The sequence below is a fragment of the Oncorhynchus mykiss genome, chromosome 13 (assembly GCF_057628025.1).
Source record: "Oncorhynchus mykiss isolate SJ-2025 chromosome 13, ASM5762802v1, whole genome shotgun sequence".
Lineage (NCBI taxonomy): Eukaryota > Metazoa > Chordata > Actinopteri > Salmoniformes > Salmonidae > Oncorhynchus > Oncorhynchus mykiss.
This window is the reverse complement of record NC_143034.1, coordinates 24,212,728-24,231,998: the sequence shown is the minus strand read 5'-3', so window position 1 is coordinate 24,231,998 and position 19,271 is coordinate 24,212,728. Positions and strand designations below refer to the sequence as shown.

The window sequence follows — 19,271 nt, the reverse complement described above, 5'->3', positions numbered from 1 at the left end:
TATTGTACAGTAATGAGGACCAGTGTGTGTCTAGGGTGTATTGTACAGTAATGAGGACCAGTGTGTGTGTGTATCTAGGGTGTATTGTACGTTAATGAGGACCAGTGTGTGTATGTGAATAGGGTGTATTGTACGGTAATGAGGACCAGTGTGTGTGTGTGTCTAGGGTGTATTGTACAGTAATGAGGACCAGTGTGTGTATGTGTCTAGGGTGTAGTGTACAGTAATGTGGACCAGTGTGTGTGTGTGTGTGTGTCTAGGGTGTATTGTACGGTAATGAGGACCAGTGTGTGTGTGTGTGTCTAGGGTGTAGTGTACAGTAATGAGGACCAGTGTATGTGTGTGTGTGGGTCTAGGGTGTATTGTACAGTAATGAGGACCAGTGTGTGTGTGTGTGTCTAGGGTGTATTGTACACTAATGAGGACCAGTGTGTGTGTGTGTGTGTGTGTCTAGGGTGTATTGTACAGTAATGAGGACCAGTGTGTGTGTGTGTCTAGGATGTATTGTACAGTAATGAGGACCAGTGTGTGTCTAGGGTGTATTGTACAGTAATGAGGACCAGTGTGTGTCTAGGGTGTATTGTACAGTAATGAGGACCAGTGTGTGTCTAGGGTGTATTGTACAGTAATGAGGACCAGTGTGTGTGTGTGTATCTAGTGTGTATTGTACGTTAATGAGGACCAGTGTGTGTATGTGTCTAGGGTGTATTGTACGGTAATGAGGACCAGTGTGTGTATGTGTCTAGGGTGTATTGTACGGTCATGAGGACCAGTGTGTATGTGTCTAGGGTGTAGTGTACAGTAATGAGGACCAGTGTGTGTGTGTGTGTGTCTAGGGTGTATTGTACAGTAATGAGGACCAGTGTGTGTGTGTGTCTAGGGTGTATTGTACAGTAATGAGGACCAGTGTGTGTGTGTGTGTGTAGGGTGTATTGTACGTTAATGAGGACCAGTGTGTGTATGTGTCTAGGGTGTATTGTACGGTAATGAGGACCAGTGTGTGTATGTCTTTAGGGTGTATTGTACGGTAATGAGGACCAGTGTGTGTATGTGTCTAGGGTGTAGTGTATGTTAATGAGGACCAGTGTGTGTATGTGTCTAGGGTGTATTGTACGGTAATGAGGACCAGTGTGTGTATGTGTCTAGGGTGTATTGTACAGTAATGTGGACCAGTGTGTGTGTGTGTGTGTCTAGGGTGTATTGTACAGTAATGAGGACCAGTGTGTGTGTGTGTGTGTCTAGGGTGTATTGTACAGTAATGAGGACCAGTGTGTGTGTGTGTGTGTGTGTGTCTAGGATGTATTGTACAGTAATGAGGACCAGTGTGTGTATGTGTCTAGGGTGTATTGTACACTAATGAGGACCAGTGTGTGTCTAGGGTGTATTGTACAGTAATGAGGACCAGTGTGTGTATGTGTCTAGGGTGTAGTGTACAGTAATGTGGACCAGTGTGTGTGTGTGTCTAGGGTGTATTGTACAGTAATGAGGACCAGTGTGTGTGTGTGTGTGTCTAGGGTGTAGTGTACAGTAATGAGGACCAGTGTGTGTGTGTGTGGGTCTAGGGTGTATTGTACAGTAATGAGGACCAGTGTGTGTGTGTGTCTAGGGTGTATTGTACACTAATGAGGACCAGTGTGTGTGTTTGTGTGTGTGTCTAGGGTGTATTGTACAGTAATGAGGACCAGTGTGTGTGTGTGTCTAGGATGTATTGTACAGTAATGAGGACCAGTGTGTGTATGTGTCTAGGGTGTATTGTACAGTAATGAGGACCAGTGTGTGTATGTGTCTAGGGTGTATTGTACAGTAATGAGGACCAGTGTGTGTCTAGGGTGTATTGTACAGTAATGAGGACCAGTGTGTGTGTGTATCTAGGGTGTATTGTACGTTAATGAGGACCAGTGTGTGTATGTGACCGTGTGTCTAGGGTGACCTGTGTGTGTCTAGGGTGTATTGTACAGTAATGAGGACCAGTGTGTGTCTAAGGTGTATTGTACAGTAATGAGGACCAGTATGTGTGTGTCTAGGATGTATTTTACAGTAATGAGGACCAGTGTGTGTCCAGGGTGTATTGTACAGTAATGAGGACCAGTGTGTGTGTGTGTGTGTGTAGGGTGTATTGTACGTTAATGAGGACCAGTGTGTGTATGTGTCTAGGGTGTATTGTACGGTAATGAGGACCAGTGTGTGTATGTGTCTAGGGTGTATTGTACGGTAATGAGGACCAGTGTGTGTATGTGTCTAGGGTGTATTGTACAGTAATGTGGACCAGTGTGTGTGTGTCTAGGGTGTATTGTACAGTAATGAGGACCAGTGTGTGTGTGTGTGTGTGTCTAGGGTGTATTGTACGTTAATGAGGACCAGTGTGTGTATGTGTCTAGGGTGTATTGTACGTTAATGAGGACCAGTGTGTGTATGTGTCTAGGGTGTATTGTACGGTAATGAGGACCAGTGTGTGTATGTGTCTAGGGTGTATTGTACGGTCATGAGGACCAGTGTGTGTATGTGTCTAGGGTGTATTGTACGGTCATGAGGACCAGTGTGTATGTGTCTAGGGTGTAGTGTACAGTAATGAGGACCAGTGTGTGTGTGTGTCTAGGGTGTATTGTACAGTAATGAGGACCAGTGTGTGTGTGTGTCTAGGGTGTATTGTACAGTAATGAGGACCAGTGTGTGTGTGTCTAGGGTGTATTGTACAGTAATGAGGACCAGTGTGTGTCTAAGGTGTATTGTACAGTAATGAGGACCAGTGTGTGTGTGTGTCTAGGATGTATTGTACAGTAATGAGGACCAGTGTGTGTCCAGGGTGTATTGTACAGTAATGAGGACCAGTGTGTGTGTGTGTGTGTGTAGGGTGTATTGTACGTTAATGAGGACCAGTGTGTGTATGTATCTAGGGTGTATTGTACGGTAATGAGGACCAGTGTGTGTATGTGTCTAGGGTGTAGTGTATGTTAATGAGGACCAGTGTGTGTATGTGTCTAGGGTGTATTGTACGGTAATGAGGACCAGTGTGTGTGTGTCTAGGGTGTAGTGTACAGTAATGTGGACCAGTGTGTGTGTGTGTGTGTGTCTAGGGTGTATTGTACAGTAATGAGGACCAGTGTGTGTGTGTGTGTGTCTAGGGTGTATTGTACAGTAATGAGGACCAGTGTGTGTGTGTGTGTGTCTAGGGTGTAGTGTACAGTAATGAGGACCAGTGTGTGTGTGTGTGTGGGTCTAGGGTGTATTGTACAGTAATGAGGACCAGTGTGTGTGTGTGTCTAGGATGTATTGTACAGTAATGAGGACCAGTGTGTGTATGTGTCTAGGGTGTATTGTACAGTAATGAGGACCAGTGTGTGTTTGTGTCTAGGGTGTATTGTACAGTAATGAGGACCAGTGTGTGTCTAGGGTGTATTGTACAGTAATGAGGACCAGTGTGTGTGTGTATCTAGGGTGTATTGTACGTTAATGAGGACCAGTGTGTGTATGTGTCTAGGGTGTATTGTACGGTAATGAGGACCAGTGTGTGTATGTGTCTAGGGTGTATTGTACGGTCATGAGTACCAGTGTGTATGTGTCTAGGGTGTATTGTACAGTAATGAGGACCAGTGTGTGTCTAAGGTGTATTGTACAGTAATGAGGACCAGTGTGTGTGTGTGTCTAGGATGTATTGTACAGTAATGAGGACCAGTGTATCCAGGGTGTATTGTACAGTAATGAGGACCAGTGTGTGTGTGTGTGTGTAGGGTGTATTGTACGTTAATGAGGACCAGTGTGTGTATGTGTCTAGGGTGTATTGTACGGTAATGAGGACCAGTGTGTGTATGTGTCTAGGGTGTATTGTACGGTAATGAGGACCAGTGTGTGTATGTGTCTAGGGTGTAGTGTATGTTAATGAGGACCAGTGTGTGTCTAGGGTGTATTGTACAGTAATGAGGACAATTGTGTGTGTGTGTGTCTAGGGTGTATTGTACGTTAATGAGGACCAGTGTGTGTATGTGTCTAGAGTGTATTGTACGGTAATGAGGACCAGTGTCTGTATGTGTCTAGGGTGTAGTGTACGGTAATGAGGACCAGTGTGTGTATGTGTCTAGGGTGTATTGTACAGTAATGAGGACCAGTGTGTGTGTGTGTGTGTGTGTGTGTGTGTGTGTGCGTGTGTGTGTGTCTAGGGTGTATTGTACAGTAATGAGGACCAATGTGTGTATGTGTCTAGGGTGTAGTGTACAGTAATGAGGACCAGTGTGTGTGTGTGTGTCTAGGGTGTATTGTACAGTAATGAGGACCAGTGTGTGTGTGTGTGTCTAGGGTGTATTGTACAGTAATGAGGACCAGTGTGTGTGTGTGTGTCTAGGGTGTAATGTACAGTAACGAGGACCAGTGTGTGTGTGTGTGTGTGTGTGTGTGTGTCTAGGGTGTATTGTACAGTAATGAGGACCAGTGTGTGTGTGTCTAGGGTGTATTGTACAGTAATGACGGCGTGCCCCTGCTTTGTCACTCAGCACCAGTGGTTCTAAGTGAGGCTGTAATATATAGTGGTGGTGGTGATATGGGCATATGGTGTATCCACACACACAGGGAAACACACTCTCCTGCATGTATGCATGAATGTATGGACAAACACACATAAACACACACACTGACCCACCGCGTCGATACCGGACAGCTGCATGCCGATATTGACCACCACTATAGTGATGACCTGCCAGCGGACGCTCCGGTCCTTCAGCAGACCGATGACCGACACGGTCTGGACCGAGGACATGGACCGCTGCTCCTCCTGCATCTCCTCGATCTCTGCCTGGATGTTCACTTTGGACCGATACCACTTCAGAGCTGGGGAGAGAGTTTCACTTTACTCGACTGGTGAGTACAGCACAGCTAGGGTTGTATACAGTATGGACAGTATTGAAATACTAGTCTTTGTTGTATTGGTCTGTGGTCACAGCTTTCCCCCAAAAAAATGTACAAACAGAAAATCTGCATCTCTTCATATAATACTCCTTACAATAGCAATTCAGGTCTTTTAGGTCTTTTACAGTCTACTCTACATACCAAGAAAAGAAAGAAAGAACTATCAACTATATCTTCCTAATGGACGGCGCCTCCTCACCTGTGATGGTGGCGTGGACATTCCTCTTCTCTATGAGCAGGTACCGCGGGCTCTCTGGGAACCATGGCAACAGCATCAGCTGGAACATGGTGGGGATCACCACCAGAGACAGGAAGAGGGGCCAGTGCTCTTCCTGTTGAGGGGTTAGAGGCCAAAGGATGTAGGGTCAGCAAGAGGTCAATATGAGTTTCTTTAAAAAAATGATATAACTAAGTTTGAAGGAAGGTAGGAATTCTCTGGTTTAAAAAGCAGCCAAATCGTCTGCTGAATGGAGATGATCGTAAAAGATGAGTCTACCACGTGGGTCGATACTATTGACTGATCTGATTACTGTAGAACTGGGACACACTGCAGAGGTATTCAGATCTCATTCCTTGATAGTTCCGCCTTGAGAGGAGGATAGCATTTCTCCAAAGAAAAGTGGAATAAAATTAATGTCACATACTCTTCTCTCATTGCAGTGTACTTTTAATGTACCTCCAATGTTTAGGCTTCACCAGCACGCCACAGGGTGAGTGAGTTTATTCTATTAAACTCCGAGCGGTTGATTTGGGCCCGGTACAGGACCCGGAAAGTTTTTTGGGGGGGATACCCCCCACATACACCCTGATGGTCAATGTAAAGCAATGAATTTTTATCTCTATCCACATTACCTTGTATGCATCCTCCACATGCATCCTTAAACTCTCACTCATTTACAATAGAAAATAAGTTTGAAGTTTCTTCACTTGTTTGTGTCTTATCTTGGATTGCTATGGTCATTTTAAGATGTCAGATTTGAAAATCCGTTCAGCCATTTTGGAACAGTGACTCACTACCCGCACCAGATGCAACTGGTGTGGCCATGAGACGTCATGTGTTCTCGTATCTAGTGCACGAACTAGGAATCAGACAGCGGATATATTTACGTCAATGGATAGGTAGAGACTTCGTCTTTCTCTTCACATGCATAGAATTCCTGTAATACAAAAAATGAAGGCATGGAACTTTGCACAAGCCCTATGCTTTTAAAATGGCTGTGTTCCTATGAAAATGTGTCCATGTTAAGAGTGCCACCATTACTTAAAATATATACATATTTTTTGGGAACAGTAATTGGTGACATTTTATTTCAAACCTAGACTGTAAAAGGTCTTGTTCCCCATCCCCCCCTCCGTGAAGAGAAAAACAACAACAAAATAAACTGTACATTTCAAGGGGTTTAGGCCTGCTGCATCTCAGGCTCTGTTTTAGTCACATTTCTTCACCTTTATCAGAATCCCACAGTTCTTACCTTTGTAACAGTACTACGCCTGTGTTTGTAGGACTTATAGTTTGGAAACCGGAAATGCAATTTATGAGGGTAGTATACAATATTATGCGAGGTTTAGAAAATTCCACCAGAGGGCGTCAGTTTAAAAGGTTACGTTTCATATGTCTTTAACTCACCAAAAGTTCTTTATCTATTTACGCCAAAGAAAAGACCAACAAATAAGATGAACTATAAACTAAGATATTAATGATAAGATTTTACTGCACCTTGCCCAGTAGTTCATGTAGCCCCAGGATCTGAGCGATGAAGACTCCTAGACAGATAAAGATGCTAGGCATGAGGCCCAGGAACCCACGTAGATTCTTAGGTGCTATCTCCCCAAGATACATTGGCACCACACTCAGGGAGATACCTGGAGGGAGGGGGATATCGACATTACACAGATCAGATTCAGCATTAGCAGTTAACCTTACAGCTAGCATTGTTGCTGATAAGAGCTGATAATATGTTGCAGAGCAACAGAAAGAAGACCTGATTCATTCAGATAAGTAAAACACAACACACAGAAATGCATATATCAAATGTATTTATTTAAAGCCCTTTTTACATCAGCAGAAACCAAGCCTAAAACTCCAAACAGCAAGCACTGCATATGTAGAAGCACGGTGGCAAGGAAAAGCTCCCTAGAAAGGCCCAAACCTAGGAAGAAACCTAGAGAGGAACCAGGCTATGAGGGGTGGCCAGTCCTCTTCTGGCTGTGCTGGATGGAGATTTATAAGAGTACATGGCCATTAACTCTAGATCATTCTTCAAGATGTTCAAACGTTCATAGATGACCACCAGGGTCAATAATAATAAAAATCACAGTGGTTATAGAGGGTGCAACAGATCAGCACCTCAGGAGTAAATGTCAGTTGGCTTTTCATAGCCGAGCATTCAGAGGTTGAGACAGCAGGTGAGTGAGAGAGACAGCAAGTGAGTGAGTGAGTGAGTGAGTGAGTGAGTGAGTGAGTGAGTGAGTGAGTAAGTGAGAACTTGCTTCAGGTGTCAAGTTACACACAGTATGTGTTATGAATGTCTTATTTACTCCCTCAAATAGTGTTTCCTAATCCTTACTCAACATGTTAAGGACGGTAGGACATAATAGTATTATTCTCTGTTACTGGATTACCTGAGTGTACCCCTGTGATGAAGCGTCCAACAATGATCATCTCTGGAGAGCCAAAGGTCCTGCTGAAGCCCATGAAGGCTCCAGCTATAAACACCAGGCATGTGATTCTCACCAGGGTGCCTTTCCTGTAGACAGCAGAACAATCCGCCTGAGAAACCTTCTACAAACCTTTAACAAACCATTGGCTTCAACATACTGGAAGTCCAATATCCGCAAACACCCGATTTAAATGTAAGACTTCCGTAACGCAAAGAGATGTAGTCTAAGTATGCATAAATGTCGGAATGATTTCCAACATAAATCATTTTCCACAGAGTAAATCTATAGTTTTAGATGTTTGACCAGTTTTCCATTGACTTCTCTTTTCCTTTCCCCATTTTCGCAAAAATTTTAATCAAAATCCAGTTCTCAGTGGAGGATCTCTCGAACACCTTGGCATTTTCTTTGATGCAGCACATCATTGACATCACAGTGCGTGTAGAAATTCTACACACCTTGAACTTTTTTCACATCCTGCTGCCATAAAATGAAATCTGAAAAGGAATTCAATTTGATTTATTTTCATACACATCTAAACAACTTACTCCACATTTTCAAAGCCAAAGAAAGTTATAGAACATTTTCCAAATGAGGAAAATATTAAAGATCATAAATGGACAAGTCTCCACCACCCCTGAGGTAATACTTGGTGGAAGGACCTTTGGCAGCCATTGCAGCTGTGAATCATTTTCATTAAGATTCTACCAACTTTTCACAACTCTTAGGACAACTTGAAAATCAGAGACAAGGTTTGAATATTGCTGCCCATCAATGATTCCCAACCAAATTTAATGAGCTTGAGCAATTTTGACCAAAAACAATGAATATACAGTATGTTCTCCTAATAGTTGTGCAAAGTTGACAGAATCTTATTCCAAATGATTCACGGCTGTAAGGGCTGCCAAAGGTGCTTCCACCAAGTATTACCTCAGGGGGGTGGAGACTTATCCATTTATGAGTGTTCTATACATTTTTTCCACTTTGAAAATGTGGAGTAGGTTGTGTAGATCTGTAGGAAAAATATATACATTTTAATCCCTTTTTAGATAGAATTTTAAGGCAGCAAAATGTGAAAAAAGTTCAAGGGGGTGTAGACATTGACAGGCACTTGCACCAACAAGACTGGTCACAGACGAATGTGACCGTCATTGAGTGGTTTACTGATCAGTCAATGACGTTATGTCAATGATGTTATGTTAATGACGTTATAAAAACAACGAGAGTGGCACGCTCCGTATGTATAACCTCCCAGTAATTTATTGGGTAAACTATCAACGTTTCGGCATCACTGTGCCTTCTTCAGGGTAATGTCATAAATGCTCGAACCAGGTTATGTAGACAAACAGTGCATTTAGTGCAACCAATGACAATAGTGAGGGGTGTGTGTCGTAATTGCTAGGTTGATCAGAATGAATTGAGCGAAACTGTTGAGAGACAATAGCCCACAGCATATTGAATATATTATTTCATTGTTGCCATTAGCGTTAGCATAACATTAGCGTTAGCATAACATTAGCGTTAGCATAACATTAGCGTTAGCATAACATTGGCATCAACGTACATTGTTTCATTTAATGTCACCCATATATTTAAATATTTCCAATTTCACGCAATGTTTTTGTGACATGCAATCTTTTGGTTCTAACCATAGAGCATAATAAGCGTCATCAACAGGGGGAACAATATAGGGTGTACTCTGATAAGCTGTAGAAAGAATACATTCATTTACAAGACCTGATCACAGAATATATAATTGGTCATAAGATGGGCCTGAGATCAAAGTCAATATTCAGACCACTAGGGGTCAATATTTTTAGACAGGATATCCAGTAAGCCACCCTCTGTGGTAGTAGGATCTCCATGTTACCTCCTCTCCTTGGTAGAGCAACATGCTCAATGACTGTGTATTTGTAGGGAGGAAATGGGATGGTTGGCTTCAACATAGTGAGCTGCTAGTGAGTTAGTGTTCTTACACCTGATTGAGCGGCAGTGTTCAGCTATGCTTTGTTTTAATTGTCTTTTCTTTTGTCCTACGTAGGCTTTTCCACATGAACAGGCGATGAGATGGATTACTCCCTGTCTTGCATGAGATGATACCCCTCACAGGGATTTTCTGACACATGTGGGTGTCTGAAGAAGGATGTTTTTGTCGTGCTATTGCACTGTGCGCATGAGCCACATTTGTAGTTCCCATTTGGAATGTGTGTGAAGAGTGTCCGAGTGGGCTCAGGGGGCAGGTCCGATCTTATTAAGCTATCCTCAATAACGTGACCACGCAATTGCACTGTTTGTCTACATAACCTGGTTCAAGCATTCATGACACTGCCCTGAAGAAGGCACAGTGATGCTGAAACGTTGGTGTTTTTTTTTTAACCAAATAAATGACTGGGAGGTTATACATATAGACTGGTCAACTCTCTTTATTTTCATAGCTAACAGTTTAACAGTTTATTCTCTGTTAGTCAGCACCTCTACACTAAATCATTTTCTCTGTGTGTGCGCCAGCTCATGCTTTTTATTATGTCAATGGCGTATGTCAATTATGTCTGGAGGGGCAAGTCTAAGACTTGGGGCTAAGTCTTACCTTCCAAATCTGGTGACTAGTATGCCCACCGTGAGGCTGCCCACCATGCCCCCGATGGCAAACACAGACACGGTGACAGAGTAGAACAACGTAAGAGTCTTGTCGTCCAGACCCGTCCCGTTCCTTGCTACCATCGTCTGGTTATAGAATGCCTTGATGTACTGGGAGAGGAGGAAGAGAGGGAGGAAGAGTCAAACATACCGTAGATACTAGCTAGAAGCAGACACCATCTAGATTGCTAGAAGCAGACACCATCTAGATTGCTAGAAGCAGACCCCAATTTTATTGGTCACATACACATGGTTAGCAGATGTTAATGCGAGTGTAGCGAGATGCTTGTGCTTCTAGTTCCGACAGTGCAGTAATATCTAACAAGTAATGTAACAATTCCCCAACAACTACCTAATACACACAAATGTAAAGGGATGAATTAGAATATGTACATATAAGTATATGGATGAGCGATGTCCGAACGCCATAGGCAAGGTGCAATAGATGGTATAAAATTCAGTACATACATGTGATATGAGTAATGTAAGATATGTAAACATTATTAAAGCGGCGTTATTTAGAGTGACATTGTTTAAAGTGACTAGTGATCCATGTATTAGTGGCCAGTGATTGGGTCTCAATGTAGGCAGCAGCCTCTCTGAGTAGGTGATTGCTGTTTTGCAGTCTGATGGCCTTGAGATAGACTGAAAAACAGCTTCTATGTACTGAGGAAGGCGAGGAGAAGGAGAAAGGGAAGAATGTAGATAAGGAAATCATTTCAAGAAAATAGAGTCTAGAAGTGATGGGATCAACAGACAATACCCAGGCTTTTATTTTCGAACTATTTGCATGTGTCTTTTGGCATCGTTACATTTGTCTGTTGGGTTTTCGGTCCCTTTTAAGAGAGATTATGAAGGAAAATCTATTTTCACTCAATTTCAGTGCAGGCACATACAGTGCATTCGGAAAGTATTCAGACCCCTTCACCTTTTCCACATTTTGTTATGATACAGCACCACAAAAGACTCGAGGGTGTAATCGCTGCCAAAGGTTCTTCAACAACTTCCTGAGTAAAGGGTCTGAATACTCATGTAAATAAGGTATTTTTGTTTTTTATTTTTTAATACATTTCTAAAAAACTGTTTTTGCTTTGTCACGACGGGGTATTGATGAGAACTTGTATTTATTTAATCCATTTTAGAATAAGGTTGTAAAGTAACAAAATGTGGAAAAAGCCAAGCAGTCTGAATACTTTCCGAATGCACTGTACGCCTGGCTATGCACCTCCTTTCCTGTCCTCTTTTTCTAATACGGGCCTTTCTCCTTCTCTAATGACATTATTGTCTCTGAATCAGCGTGGTGTTACTATTATGTAATTAATTCATCTTAGCTCTGCCTCTCCCTAGCCTTAGATGAAACAGAGCAGCAAAATACAACTCTCTCAGTGGAAGAGACAGACCTGGGTTGGAAATCATTTGAAACATGTAAGGTGGGCTTGATTGAGCTTGCCTGGCACAATTTAACCAATAGAATAGTTGCAAAAGTGCTAAACTCACTCATCCGACAATCCGGGTGGACTAAAACAAGCGGGCAAAGTATTTGAAAGATTTCAAATCGTATTTGAACCCAGGTCTGTGAATAGACACTACAGTCTCGTGACAACCCATTTGGCAGGAAGGAGGGTCATTGATGGCCTTGATTCCCCACGTGACTTCCACAATAGTGCCAAAAGATTGCCACTGATTTGATGGTGAAGTGTGGGACAGTTATTCTGCTTGTTTTCCAGATGTGAAAGACTAGGTTGTGTTTTGGAGCCGTGCACATTTCTAATTATACTGTATGTCCACTGGGGAATTTGAAGCCAGGACAATAAAAGGAGGGAACCAACAATTGGAGCAAGGGATTGTGTGACAGGGATGTAATCGATAAACATTCCGAAAATGGTTGTAAGAAGAGGGCGTGGACAGATTTGACAATGGGATTGAAATGAAATACATTGCAATATCCATCACTAAAGAAAACAACCTTGTCATCATCATCATCCTCATCAACCACAAGAACAGTAACATCAGGTATCCATGAGATAGGGAGGTGATAGCATTTTCACTCATTTTACCATGCAAAAATGCATCATGTATGTCCTGATTTGCCCAAGTGTCTGAGGGTTAGAGATGAGTATGATGTGTCTCTTCTTTAACGCCCAGGAAGCTCCGATTCAAACTCCCATTAAACAGCTCTGCAAGCGGCCACCGGTGGGTTGCCTAGCGGTTCGAGCATTGGGCCAGTAACCAAAAGGTCGCTGGTTCTAATACCTGAGCCGAAAAGGTGAAAATCTACTATGGCTGACTCTGTTAAAAAAAAAAAAAAAAAAAAAAAAAAATTCACTGCACCTATACGGTGTGGAACAAAAAAAACTGCTTTTTTTTAACCTCTTGAGTGTAGGGGGCAGTATTTTGATGTTTGGATGAAAAAAAACATACCCAAATGAAACTGCCTATTTCTCAGGCCCAGAATCTAGAATATGCATATAATTGTCAGATTAGGGTAGAAAACACCCTAAAGTTTCCAAAACTGTCAAAATATTGTCTGTGAGTATAACACAACTGATATTGCAAGCAAAAACCGGAGGAAAATCCAACCAGGAAGTGCTGTTTTTCCTGAAAGCTCTCTGTTCCATTGCATGCCTTTCCTCCATTTAAAGGGATATCAACCAGATTCATTTTCCTATGGCTTCCACATGGTGTTAACAGTTTTTAGACATAGTTTCAGGCTTTTATTTTGAAACATGAGCGAGAAAGATCACATCGCGTCATTGGATGGCTGGGTGCCAGCAGCGTTTTGCATGCGCCAACAGAGTGGAGCAGACATATTCGCTCTCTCTCCTATTGAAGAAGCTACAGTCCGGTTGAAATATTATCGATTATATATTGTAAAAAACTTGAGGATTGATTATAAAAAACGTTTGACATGTTTCTACGAACTTTACAGATACTATTTGGAATTTGTCTGCCCCGTCGTGACCGCTCGAGCCTGTGGATTTCTGAACATAACGTGCCAACTAAATTGTATTTTGGATATAAAAATGATCTTTATGGATCATTTATTGTGTAACTGGGAGTCTCGTGAGTGCAAGCATCCGAAGATCAAAGGTAAGCAATTCATTTTATTGCTTTTCTGACCAATCTACTATGCTGCTAGCTGTTTGTAATGTTTTGTCTGCTGGGAGAGATGTCCTTACATAAACGCTTGGTATGCTTTCGCCGAAAAGCTTTTAAAAAAATCTGACACGCCATGTAGATTAACAACCAGCTAAGCTGTGTTTTGCTATATTGCACTTGTGATTTCATGAAAATTAAATATTTGTAGTAATTTAATTTGAATTTGGCGCTCTGCAATTCAGCAGATGTTCACGAAAATGATCCGGCTAACGGGATGGGTGCATCATTAATGTACATGCAACCGGAAAAAATGCCTATTCGGTACCTCCAATGCAAATCACTTATTTATGCGATGCAGAAGACAGCTGAATACATTGGAGGAAAATGTTGCTTGTACCTTTTTACTTAGACATTCTCTTGTTTTTCTAACATACTGGCCGGAGGACATTAAAATAGTTGCTCAGCGAAACACCATATTTGGTAACAAACGCATTTTGACATCATAGCGCTTCCAGAGTCTAACGGGAGTTAGACAGGAGACACGGCATACTCATCATCATCATCTCTAACCCAGAGACACTGGGCTGATTCAACTTCAGATACCAATAGTCGCTGTGTAAATGTGCGATTATATCGTCTATGGAAGTGTACGTCAATGGCCATTGTGTGTTATGTTTTTATCACACCATTTTGTCTCCATTAGACAAATCAATTTAGCTTATAAGATCTCTATCCAAGTCTAAGATGGAAACGCTCTGCAGGAGCAGGCCTTACAACGTCAACCGTTCCCCATTGTGGAAATAACACAGTCTAATGTGAGGCTGACTGAATTGACACAGTTCACACTGAACCGGTTCAACCATCCGGGTCAACACAAATCTACCACAACCAGGATATCAGGGGACAAGACTCATGGATCGGCTCACGGGTGAAGTTTCCCCTGGGTACAGACGTAGGATCAGCTTCCCCTCCCCTAATGTAAACGTTAACCAATAGTGGGGGAAATGCAAAATGACCCCAGATCAGCAATTTCACACTACTCCCATGACTCTAGATGCGAGGAGAGTAGTAACATGGCGTGAACAGAATACTCATGGTGGTAAACCTATACAATACATATGGTGTCTTAGTTTGTGTAGCTCCTATGTTATATTCCACTAACTACAGTACATATGTACTTATAAAAAGGATTGGTTCGGTCATGGAGTCTGTATATTCACAATAGGCCTATTCCTGTTGACTGTATGTATCTCACTGAATTGGTATATTTCCCTGTTCACAACCATTTCAGTGTATGTAGGCCTGCAGTGTCTTACTGCATAGAGATGTTACTGTGGTGCCTCCTACCTCTGCAGGAGAGTTGACCACGGCCAGGTTGTAGCCATAGAGCATGGAGCTACCGAACGAGGCCAGAAAAGCCACGGCCAGCAGCGACTTGGTGAGAGACTAGAGGAAGGAAAAGATGACAACATTAGGAGATCTTGTACAGGTGTAGGGTCTTCATTTGATCATCCTGTTGCTCCAGGATTATTTTCCTGCTGTGAGAAACTGGTCAAATTAAGATCCTACACCTGTAGGAAGTAGGAACACTGTAAAACCTGATGAGAAACATTCAAGACATCTGATAACATTTGGATACTTTTATCATACAATATGATCAGGGCCCTATGTTTTTTCTGAGCACATATACTGACCAGGAAAACCCCTAGGCCCTGGTTTCAGGTTATTAGGTCAAATTGAGCCCTAGTTAGTTTATCAGGTAAAACCTAGCCTGATTACAGGTAAAAACCTAGCCCTGATTACAGGTAAAAACCTAGCCCTGATTACAGGTTCAGGTAAAACCTAGCCTGATTACAGGTAAAAACCTAGCCCTGATTACAGGTAAAAACCTAGCCCTGATTACAGGTAAAAACCTAGCCCTGATTACAGGTAAAAACCTAGCCCTGATTACAGGTAAAAACCTAGCCCTGATTACAGGTAAAAACCTAGCCCTGATTACAGGTAAAAACCTAGCCCTGATTACAGGTAAAACCTAGCCCTGATTACAGGTAAAAACCTAGCCCTGATTACAGGTAAAACCTAGCCCTGATTACAGGTTCAGGTAAAACTCAGGGTCCTAAATACATTTCGAAAAAAGGGATCCAAAAGGATGATTTGGCTGTCCCAATAGGATAACCCTTTTTTGGTTCCAGGTAGAACCCTTTTGGGTTCCATGTAGACCCCTCTGTGGAAAGGGTCCTACATGGAGCCCAAAAGGGTTCTACCTGGAACCAAAAGGGGTTTTCCAAAGGGTTCTCCAATGGGGACAGCAGAATAAGCATTTTAGGTTCTAGATAGCACAATTTCTGACCAATATACAGTATCTATGATCGTTTCATTAATGGAGTCGTGTGGTGTAGGCCTAAGTGTTGGAGAGAACAGTACAAACTGTGACAATAAATACTACGAAAACAGGTCATTGGGTATTTCAATGGAAAACATACATAACCATAGTTCATTGTGCTTAATGATGATTTAAAATCAACCTGTCAACATAACAGCTTTCTGTGATGTACAGAACCAGTTTTCATAGGGAAGCTGACCTGAATGTAGCTACACTTCAACACTTACAGTATAGTATTATTGATATTATGAGCATTAAACTGTAGGTTACATGTCAGAGATCAGTTCTGGATAAACATTTCTGCAAGACATTATTAAGTGAAGTATACAACTTTTACTACGCTACTTTAACAACAACAACCGCTGCCACAAAACGTGTTGCTATAGCCTTGTGACAGACTTGTGACAAATCGAGTAGCTGGCTGGCATGCAAGATTTGGGTGCCGAGATTAGTGCCACTATAGAATGACAGCATAGTACAGCTGTCAGAGTCCGAAATGGTTCATTTCAATTCTTCTGTCTGTGGCCGGATTAGTATGGAATTATGAGATTAGTACATGATTTTGCATGTACAAGCGTTTAATACATCATAAATAGGGTATGGGTCGGATACTGTCTGGGACAAGGAGAGCTGTACTGTACTGGACCTTGGCCGGACCTGGGTCATGTTCATTGGGCACGAAACAGAAGATAATGGATTGAAAAAGGGAGGGACAACCTGGACTTGCCCAATAAGAATACTTGTTTTCTTTTTAGGTTGAAAAACGTGTTTTATTATTAATCTGTTGCGTGCCTGAATTAATACAGCCCTGGTTAGTCAGCCTGCTGGAACTGGTCCAACCCTCGAATCAGTTGGAAGCTACTCAGCTACCACCTGCCAAACACAGAATTACTGTACACGATTTCATGTGTTCGTTTTTCCCCCAACCTGATGTAGCAAGAAAAGGCTTGAGGAAAAGTTTTTTTTAAAACACTACAGATAGTTGTAAAAACTATAAACTTGTAGAATTGGTTATGGACAAACTTGACAGTTTAATTTAAAAAAATGTAATCTAGATGTAAAGTTGACAGCAAATCCCATTACAAGGCCAAACTCTATTCTATTACTCAGAGTGGGACAGAATCAGAGTAGGCTACTATGACCAATAACTACCAGAATCATTGTGTCAGCATACAAGCTAACTACACTAACTTGATTGATGGCCTGCAATGGCTTCTTGATAGCTAGCTATATGGTTGGGAGACTGGGAACCTACTGTAGCTAAAGCCAACTTCATAACATATCTTAGGTGGCTAGTAGTATTACAGAGAAACAACACAAAATTAAAACAAAAAATACAAAAAATATTCTGAGGGGGCACGTGCCCCTGTGCCCCTATGGGCATGACGGCTCTGCATATACTGAGACATACTAGGCTAAGTAGAAGTACTGTGTTATTGTATTCCTAGGGGTGGTGTAGTCGTCAGGAGCCCTGCCTGAACTTATTCCCCTGTCCAGATGCTGAACTCCAGCACAGCCAGTTTAACTGACACCCCCAGTACACAGGGTCAGTAGCTGAGAGAGGATTTAACTACACCCTACTAACCAAACTTAACCAAACCTCATCAGGAGTACAGCAGGAAGCAACAGAAGCTGCCATATTGCTTTTGGGAAAGTCAGCTGTGGAGAGTAGATATGGGGGTGAATGGTTGAGTGGACTGTAGGTATGGGGGTGAATGGTTGAGTGGACTGTAGGTATGGGTGTGAATGGTTGAGTGGAGAGTAGGTGTGGGGGTGAATGGCTGAGGCGACTGTAGGTATGGGGGTGAATGGTTGAGGGGACTGTAGGTATGGGGGTGAATGGTTGAGTGGACTGTAGGTATGGGGGTGAATGGTTGAGTGGACTGTAGGTATGGGGGTGAATGGTTGAGTGGACTGTAGGTATGGGGGTGAATGGTTGAGTGGACTGTAGGTATGGGGGTGAATGGTTGAGTGGACTGTAGGTATGGGGGTGAATGGTTGAGTGGACTGTAGGTATGGGGGTGAATGGTTGAGGCATAGTACAACAAGAACACATAAGAAGGACAAGAGCTAAAATAATGATCTGGATACGATAGGCTACAACTCCACAGCAGGTGTACAGTAGTAGCCTATAGCATGATTACAAACGCTCAAGATGTACTAATATTTATATTGAGTGAATGAATAGACGAATGTAAACAAAGTACCCAGGGCCATTTTAATAGTTCCGTATGGAGTTCATAGACTCAAAACATCCGGATATAAATGTATTTACATAGATGAGATAGGGAGCTCAATCCAAAACAAAAGCTGTCCTTGTCTAAACTGCCTGTAAAGATTACTCAAACACTTTGGGGCCTCCCACTCACGTAGTTGAGGCTTCCTCTATCTTGAGATCAATGTGAAACAAACAGGCAGAGAAGTTAGGGTGAACAATAAAAAGCATAGTGGAGCATGGCTAGCCTAGGAACCTAATTCAATCTTCTTAAAAGGCCAGCGGGAGAGACTAACAGACAACCACACATGAAAATGGCTGAAAAGGGACAATGCAGCATTGTAACATCCAATAGGTCGCTCTAGTCTTCTGACAAGCCTGGATTCAGTGGCTTGTATTGAAGTTCATAAGAGGCTTTAACGATCTTGCAAACACATTTGTTTCCATTAAAAGTCTCAGTTACTGGGTCTCCTTTTCTGAGTAAAATGTTGAAAAGGTTGCCATTTATAAGCTCAAGTTGCAGCAGTTTAGATGTTCTGAAGCTTTAGCTGGTCTAGATGAGCTGCATTCCTTAGTGAATTGAATGCACTGGCTGAGAGATGAATGCAGAGAGGTCAAGGTCAACCAAGCAGCAGAATGCACTGTAGGCTACAACAACACATGCACGGTAATGGGTATTGGGCTAGGGTTTGAAGTCCACTACAATAGGCCAACGACGTTGCCATGCTATACATTTTTTTTCAATCTGAAAGTAAGCCATACTTGTAGCCTACCATATATGGCCATAAAAGGGAAATGGCACACATGCTTTTAAAGATCAAAAATATATTGAAAGCCAGTTAGATCTCCAATGTGTAGTGTATCTCATATAGAAATGGAAAAAGTGATACTTGTAGAGAAGGCACAACTGTTAGAAAAGTGATGAAAGAAAATGTAGTCCATTTTTGTATGAAATAAATAGAAATCTAGAGGAATCATCAATAAGCTAATTATTAAAACAGAATCAACACTTACCCCCACACATTTCCCATCTTCTGCTAATAACACTTCCTCTGCCATCTATGAACTCACCAATAAATGCTCCCCTGGGTTTTCAGTGCGGTTTTAAAAGAAATGAATGTTTATCCTACAATACTTTTTATACCACAGGCATCTCCATCCATGTTATTTTGGGTGGAAAGAGGCGGGTTTTGATGACTGACATAATTGAGAAGTTGTGAAAGCTTCTGCCCACCAATCCGCGGAGCACAAAGCCTACAGGTCCCTCCCAGTAGCAAACCAACCTCCTCGGTTCTGCTTGATGGACTGCAGGCCATCACATGATGGTTGTCAGCGTGACTCTCCAAGGCAAAGGCAACTACCATAATGAATTCAATCAGCTTT

At 42.2% G+C, this 19,271-nt stretch overlaps 1 protein-coding gene across 1 annotated transcript in view; it reads right to left on the bottom strand.

The window, feature by feature from the left end:
* LOC110485764 (solute carrier family 2, facilitated glucose transporter member 9) overlaps window positions 1-19,064 on the bottom strand; it is a 33,002-nt gene extending 13,938 nt beyond the window's left edge. Inside the window, exons 1-7 of the mRNA XM_021556922.3 lie at window positions 18,903-19,064; window positions 14,638-14,736; window positions 10,142-10,302; window positions 7,519-7,643; window positions 6,614-6,759; window positions 5,096-5,228; window positions 4,631-4,818 (exon numbers count right to left, since the gene is read on the bottom strand). Of these exons, the coding sequence (XP_021412597.2) occupies window positions 4,631-4,818; window positions 5,096-5,228; window positions 6,614-6,759; window positions 7,519-7,643; window positions 10,142-10,302; window positions 14,638-14,736; window positions 18,903-18,947 (897 nt within the window). The 5' untranslated portion in view covers window positions 18,948-19,064. The remainder of the gene's footprint in view (window positions 1-4,630; window positions 4,819-5,095; window positions 5,229-6,613; window positions 6,760-7,518; window positions 7,644-10,141; window positions 10,303-14,637; window positions 14,737-18,902) is intronic.
* Window positions 19,065-19,271: the final 207 nt, after the last annotated feature.